At 35.8% G+C, this 7,677-nt stretch overlaps 1 protein-coding gene across 1 annotated transcript; it reads right to left on the bottom strand.

Annotated features, from left to right (window-relative positions):
• Positions 1–2,490: 2,490 nt before the first annotated feature.
• Positions 2,491–6,518, bottom strand: Ifng (interferon gamma). Its single transcript, XM_026386587.2, has 4 exons — positions 6,405–6,518; positions 5,240–5,308; positions 4,961–5,143; positions 2,491–2,625 (listed from the first exon to the last, which is right to left on the bottom strand). Exons 1-4 carry the CDS (start codon positions 6,516–6,518, stop codon positions 2,491–2,493), a joined length of 501 nt encoding a protein of 166 aa, XP_026242372.2.
• Between the last annotated feature and the right edge of the window lie 1,159 nt (positions 6,519–7,677).

Below are 7,677 nucleotides of genomic sequence, written 5' to 3'. Positions count from 1 at the left end.
TATAGAGGATATTTTGTAACTCTTTCATAGGCCAGTCTCAATTCAAGTTCTCCTAAAGAAACTGCTCCCTGTCTTACTCTCTGTGACCATTGACACCACAGAAAACAATTTATATCTCTTCATGTCTCAGAGTCTGCGTCAAACTGATACCAACTGCAGGAAGAAGGAGAAATTTTACCTAGCCCTAAATTAATGACTTCTGATATTCCATTTTCTACTGCATCATTAATTTCTTCCCAAAATGATTGAGAGCAAGAATTTCTAATTCCCTTCCCCAGAGGTATGATTGGTTCTATAGTCCAGACGAGACAATCTCACAGCAGCCTTCCATCTATAGGTAACTTAAAGTCTGCATCAATCAATCTTACACTAAGAAGAGGAGAGACCCCAGCATCATCTCATGTCAATTAAAGTTATGCCAAAATTAACCTAAAGTTTTTTATCTTGCCTCTTCAATTACTTAAAAGCTTTGGAATCCACTCTCATGAACAGTTAGTTATCCAGTAATCAATATAACACTGATTATTGTCAAAGACTAAAATTATTGCTTCACATGAACTATTTCACTTAATCCCACTATTGTGGGAGGGTTAAGTGAAGTTGTTGAGAAGGAAGCTCCACATACCTAACTTTTCTCAATCTTGTCACCACTATGTCCCAAAGCCACCAAAAATCATTTCATTATATCTATTTTCCGTGTTTATGTCAGTTTTCGTCAGAAGTCCAAACTCACAACACACTCCCATGTACATTTCCTTTTATGACCTATTATACATCAACTTACTGGGTCATCTGAAATTCATAGTTGAAAACTAAGCAAATTCATCATATCTGCAACTTCCTCCTACACAAGTTATAGAGGCTGTCCACTAAGGACACTGCTTCCTTTCCCTGCATCTTCCTTGAGTGATGGCTATTTTTCTCTTCCATGTTTTGGGACCACCACATTGGTCTGCTGGTTTTTCTTTTACCACCAGATAATTTTCTACTTCATAGTCTTTGCAAGAATATTCCTCTTGCCTGGAATGCAAGTGGGATGCTCTCTTAAAGATGTTTCCTCAAATGTTTTCTCTTCATGAGATCAACTATAATCAGTCTATTCAAGCCTCTTGACCACTCACCCACCCAACTTACATTATTCCCAATTCCCCACCCTGTTCTATTTGTATTTTAATCCCATGGCATCAATCATTTTCTAACATATCATGCAATTTACTTACATAGCATGTATTTTGTTTATTGTCCATCTCCCTTTTGCTCAATTCCAAATTCCACAAGAGCAGAGATTCTTGTCTAGTTTTGTTGACTAAGGCATAGAAAGCACCTAGGCACATAGTGTGTGCCCCAGTAAATACTTTGTAGTGATAGAATGAACTCTCAGCTATGATATTAGGAAGAAGACACAATTATTTCTCTTTTTCAGACAAAGAAGCCAAAGTTTAGAGAATATACATAATTCATGAAAGGTAATGCTACTTGCAATGACATAACCCAAATTCTAATCTAGACCTCTCTCCCTAGAACTAACACTCACTGTTCCACACCCAACAGTATTTGCCTATGGTAGATGGGGGAGGGGAAACCAACATGAGGAAAAGGGGAGGAGGTGGAAGATGGGGTAGAATAAATCTCTGTGTACCAAACTGAGCAGATTCTTTCCATAGCAGAAACTAAATTGAATGGTGACAAACTTAAACCTATATCTTGCAAAGATCATTCAAACAGGTGGAACAATGAAAATCAGCCGAGTTTTCAATGGAGAGAAATACCACATTTGATGGGGCCCAATGGTACTCTAAGATTTCCACAGCTAAAAAGGACTTTCTCCCTTCTAGTTAACTAGTATGCAGTTCAATCACCCCAGTCCTCACTTAGAAAAAGTCTGATACAGCATGAATAGTTGTGAAATTATGCTTTATTCAGATATATTAGATATGGATAAACTGAACAAGTGAGTTACTTTCCATTTGGGTGCAGTCACAGTTGTCAACAATATTCAGAAGCACCAAGTGTGAAATCTCCTGAGGTGCTGAGTTTATCAGGGCACAGGTCATATCACCTGACACATTCAAGTGCTATCTGATGTGCCATTAAAGCAGTGGCTCAGAATGCAGACATGTTCTCAAATAGGCAACAACTAGATGGTACTGTTTCGTTTATAAGTGTTCTTTGTCTAAATAAATGTACAACCCACAGGGTCTAACTTAGGTCAGCTGTTTAGTTGGTCCCTGAGATAAAGTCTTTTAATCACATATTCTTGCCTAATTTTTCAAAAAAAAAAAAATAAAGGGTAAAGTGAGATAGTTACAGGATACAGGAATTATAAATAATACATATAATTAATAATACATAGATACTCTTCCATTACATAAGTTGCTACTATAAATACTTCTTTGATGAAACTAAAACTATATTTTCCATATAAATAATGTTAAATATTAATAAATAGATTTCAATTTAAAAATTCAAATATTGCAGGCATGAGGACTGTTATTTGGATGCTCTCCGACCCCGAATCGAAGACTGACTCCTTCTTCGCTTCCTTAGGGTAGAGTGTGGTAACAGATCATTCATCACTTTCTTGAGTTCACTCATTGCTTTACGCTGGATCTTCAAGTCATTTACCTAATGGGAAGTAAAACAGCAAAATTTAATTTCAGGCATACAAGCCATCAGGTTTTTCCTCCTTTTAACATCATAGTGAAAATGAAATTATTCATCTTTAAAAAGGTGATTCTGAATAACAATATAGTATCTTAATCTACATTATTAACTTCTTCCACCATTAAGGCTAAAAGAAAACTGAATTGATAGTTGTGCAAAATTATTATGGGTTGCATCATTTATCTCTAACTTTACTGCTACAGAATTCTCAAAATTATTTAGTGAAAAGAGACCTGGAATAGTCTTAAAAAGAAAAGGAGGTATTAAATCCTGCATCTGTAGTATCTCTAACTTTGAGCCAGTTTCTTAACCTCTTTAAACCTGTTTCCTCATCTCACCAGCAGAGATTGTTGAGCTGACCTTTAGTCTACCAATTCTGTCACCTCACACTTTGATCAGTCTTCACTGTACATATCAGATGAGTTCCTATAAGACACAGCCTCTCACCCCGGGTGTATAGCAGACTGACCTGGAGACCTAATAAAGAACTCAGAGACTGGGCTCAGAGACTTGCTCTTGTGTAGTTACTGATTCCCCAGGTTATTCTGAAACCAACCACAGTGTGAGAGCCACTGATATAGGTTAAGTCCTTTGTAAAACACCAAGTTCAAAACAGATGAAAACTATAATTTTAAATTTAGAATAAGTTGAAATAAACACCACTCATGCTCATATGAAAATAAATGACTTGCTGATATAGAACATTTGAAATTAGGATTTGCAACAACTTTTGCTATACCCTGACTTCTACGCCAGCAGATTGCACTATTTGATTTTCTTCATTCTAACCAATAGAGCCATGTGGACGATTTTATAATTAATAAAATGAGGACCATTTATTTTCATCTTTTCTCTGTCACTCTCTTTCTAATGCTAGAAACACTATTCCCAAGAGTGACTAGGGGGTTTCTAGACTCCAGAATAATTATTAAAGGACATAACATGCCTAAAATATGTTCACAATTGAGCAAGAGGACAGAGTATTGCCCATCATGAATCAGGAGGTTTGAAGAGTCTAGAAAGATGAAACTCAGACATTTTTCTCACTTTCTCAAGGACCAGTTACAAGAGTAGAAAAAAAAATTCTACCACCTGTGCATTATAGTGGCAAAAAATAAAAATTCAAAAGTTTTCAGCTTTCAAACTATCAAGATTAAACAAACCAGGATGGCACTGGGTTAGGAACAAGTGCTTCCTCAATCTCTAGTCTATGGCCCAAAGAAAATTGGTTCCATCTCTCCTTCCGGTTACTGGGAGCTACATGAATTGAGTGAGAGGCAGACCCAAGCACAGTGAAAACTGGGCACAAATCCTAAGAGCAGAACTCATAGTAAGACTTCAGTCCCTCTCACTCAAGACCATTGATATTAAAGCCAAAGCCAAAGGATCCTGACCCCTTTGTCTTCTAGATAAAATTTGGGGAAACATGATTGTCTTTATGCTTTAAAGTTGTCTTTTTGCTTTAAAATTACCATAATTTAAAGATCCAAGACAACCTCATAGATAACACTTCAGAGCCTAAGAATTTCTCCAGCTGAGATATTTTAGTATATGAAAGCTAATCAAACAATCCTTTCAGAAGGTATAAACTCTATCCCTTTTCCCCCACTAAAAACAAGCATCGAATAGTCTCACTTCTAGTTAGGCTGCATAATCTTGAGATGTTGACCAGAGACTGCAGTGGGATACACATGGTGACTCCTCAAAATCTATATCTCTCTCCTCTCTCATTCTCATTTTCTACCCACAACATTGTAGAATTGTAGAGCAAAGGAAACCATAGAACTTTTGTAGTGAACCTAGCAAGTTCCTCTCAATATGGGGAAATGGAGCACCAGCCAGGCATGTGATTCATCTGAGGTCACAGTTTCTTGGTGGCCAAGTTGGAAGGAGAACAGATATCTTCTCACTCCCTCCCACGTGTCTTTCCACTAAGACAAACAGCCTCCCATCCAAAGTAAGAGAATTTCCATCGCATAAACAAGGTGCAAAGAGAGACCTGCTTCTCCATGCTCCTCTCTGTGTCTTCACCTACTTCCGGCTCTCTGGATTTATCTGTTCACCTGTCCTTGTGCAATAGTTTTATTGCCTGTGTTTCTCCAAATGACACATTTAAATGATTCCCATACTGATTTTACAGTTACCCAAAGGATGCGTTGAATCAGTAAGGAGGAGTTTCAGCCAGAGGTTTAAATCATAGATATAGCCAACTGTTAAGTAGCTAATTTCTACTTTCTGAGAATTAAACACTCTGCAAAAGCCCCTGCAATGAAATAAAGAATTGAAATCATCTCACCTGAACTTGAGACACCTTTAGGAAGTCCTCCTGTTTAGTTCCATTGCTGTTGAAGAACTTAGCCGAAAGATCCGCCTTGATGGTGTCCATGCTCCTTTTGATGATCTTGTTGTCGTTTAAGTGTTCAAAGAGTTTGAAGTAGAAAGAGACAATTTGGCTCTGGATTACTTTTTTGTCACTCTCCTTGGGAGAAAAGAGCACAAAGATAGGATGATGTTAGTTTAATCCATCAGAAAATAAATAACTGAAAAATCATCCAAATGGTAATGTTCAGTTTACCTCTTTCCATCTATCCAAAATATCCAAGAAAAGAGACCCGCCATCTGATACATTTGAATTACTTGCATTCTGAGAAAAGAGAGGAAAATTGATTGATAATTAGTCCATATATTGTCCTAAAAGTATTTTCAAGCCTAGTTGAAAAAAATAAAAAATAGAAATCTGCAGTTGTCACACTATAGTATACTGCCCCCCTCTGGTATAGTTTTCTATAACATCTACCTGTGCCCTCCTATACAGTTTTATTATGTCAGCTTTAAAACCGCTGTGAATATATGTGTGTGTGAGAGACAGAGAGATTTTATTTACATTGCAAGAATAAAATCATTTGTGAATGTTTGAGCATTATAATAACAATAATTACCATAGCTAATTTGGGGGGAAATAGTAAATTATTTAAAATACCAAAAAAAATTTTTTACTAATCATAAATAAAAATGTAAATGTTCATAAACCAAAAAATTTAAAAATTCCTAAGCCAGAATAGTAACTTCAACAAAGTCTCAGTTAGTTACTGACTGAAGGAATAATTCATAAGTTAAGTGGAGCGATAGAATTCAGAAATCACTTTTTGGAAAAAGAAAACCTCTATAAGTGATATTTTTAAGCCAAATTTTTAAGAACTTCACCTTCTTTAATTTTAATTAATAGCTTTCCATTATTACTTTTAATACTAACTTTGACCTTTTACTGTCATCCTCATAATAGTTTGAGAAATCAGAAACTAATAGCCAATCATTTTTTGAAACGGACATTGCTTGATTTATTACAACTTAGTGGGACTGGGATGTAGCTCTGTGGTAGAGCACTTGCCTAGCATGCACGAGGCCCTGGGTTCAATCCCTAGCACAAAACAAAATCAAAAAACCTTGAGAATATTCTCACCATAAAATTATCAATATAGTTATGCTTAGTACCCATATTATACCTATCTTTTGGAAGACTCATGTTCATGTATCCCCTCTAAGTCTCTATAGCAAATTGAGCAGAGGGTTAAAGCAAAATCTAAATTATTTAGTCAAGAAACATCCTCCAACAATTAACAAAGTACCACATTTTCTCAAAATGATTATGAACTAGAGATCACAGTCTATCAGACACTAGTACAAGTCAAACATTCAGTCATTTCAACCACAAACAAGTATTATTAAAAGGTCATACTTACAAAATATTCTTTTAAATTTTCTATTTCTTTATTAACTATGTCCTGGGAGTAACAGCTAGAAGAACCCAAAATGATGCAGAGCTGAAAGGCCAAGAAATAACTTGTGTATTTCATCATTTCAGAGAGAGTTAGGCCAACGACGTTGAAATCAGTAGCTCCTGTGTTAATCTGATCAGGTCCAAAGGACTTGGCTGATCTTCCTTTCCTAATAGCTGATCTGAGATGATCAGAACAATATACTGCATCTCCTTTCACTGCTGGTATTTATACCTAATTGAAGTCTCATCAGGATTACGTATTTTCACAAGTTTTTAAGATGAGATGGTGACAGATAGGCAGAGATGCTTATTCGTTTGTATTAATAACTATGGTTTGTGGCATTTTGGTGTTGTAGTTAGAGTTTCCTTTCAACTTCTTGGGTCCTTTGACGATGAGACAGACCCATTGTGCCCACCTGTGCCATTCTTGTGGGATCCTTTGAAAGCACTCTTACTTCACACCATTCAGGGACTGGAAATTATTTTTGCCCTTTTTTTTATTCCCTCCTTTTTACCCTTGTAAAATGTTGACTCCTCATCCACAGGGCACATTGATCATTTGTTTGTGGTTGGGAACAAGTGAAAAAGGAAATTCTAGGGCCTCTCAAACCTTACAAAGGGGAAGCCTTTTAAAATTTTTCTTGCAAATGACCAAAAAGCAAGGAAAGAATATGGTTAAAAAAACCAATGTGTGAGGAAGTCCTTCATCAGAATTGTTTAGTAAAATATCCACCACAAGTTTCAAATTGCTCTAGGTCAACATTGCCCACTAGAATTATAATATAAGTTATACAGGTAAATTTAAATTATCTAGTAGCCCCATTTACATATTTATTTATTTATTAGTGAGGCTCTGGGTTCAATCCTCAGCACCACATAAAAAAATAAATAAAGATATTGTGTCCATCTACAACTAAAAATAATTTTAAAAAATAAGATATCTCACATACTTTTGTCATATGAAATTCTAAAAATCTAGTACACACAACACACCTCAATTTGCACTAGCAATATTTTGAAAGCTCAATAGTTACATGTAGCTATGGGATACTCTGTTGAATAGTGTAGCTCAAGATAATCAATTGTTCATTAATAATAGAGAAAGTTTTTAACTATTTTTTGCCTTTCAAAATTAAAAAAAATAGAAATTCCTTCTCATCCCTTGGTAGTTATTAGAAATTATAACACTTCAAGATGGCCCAGAAGTCCCTCCACTCTTTGGTTATAATGCAACT

Source organism: Urocitellus parryii, chromosome 5 (assembly GCF_045843805.1).
Source record: "Urocitellus parryii isolate mUroPar1 chromosome 5, mUroPar1.hap1, whole genome shotgun sequence".
Lineage (NCBI taxonomy): Eukaryota > Metazoa > Chordata > Mammalia > Rodentia > Sciuridae > Urocitellus > Urocitellus parryii.
The sequence above is the reverse complement of the archived record's forward strand: the minus strand, read 5'-3'. Positions and strand labels throughout refer to the sequence as shown.

Excerpts from the sequence above, each read along its gene's own strand:
- Ifng (XM_026386587.2), bottom strand. The coding sequence starts at position 6,518 with ATGAAATACACAAGTTATTTCTTGGCCTTTCAGCTCTGCATCATTTTG. Across the intron at positions 5,144-5,239 it reads TTTTGGATAGATGGAAAGAG|GAGAGTGACAAAAAAGTAAT; the intron begins GTAAACTGAACA and ends TTTTCTCCCAAG. Across the intron at positions 2,626-4,960 it reads TAAAGGTGTCTCAAGTTCAG|GTAAATGACTTGAAGATCCA; the intron begins GTGAGATGATTT and ends ACTTCCCATTAG.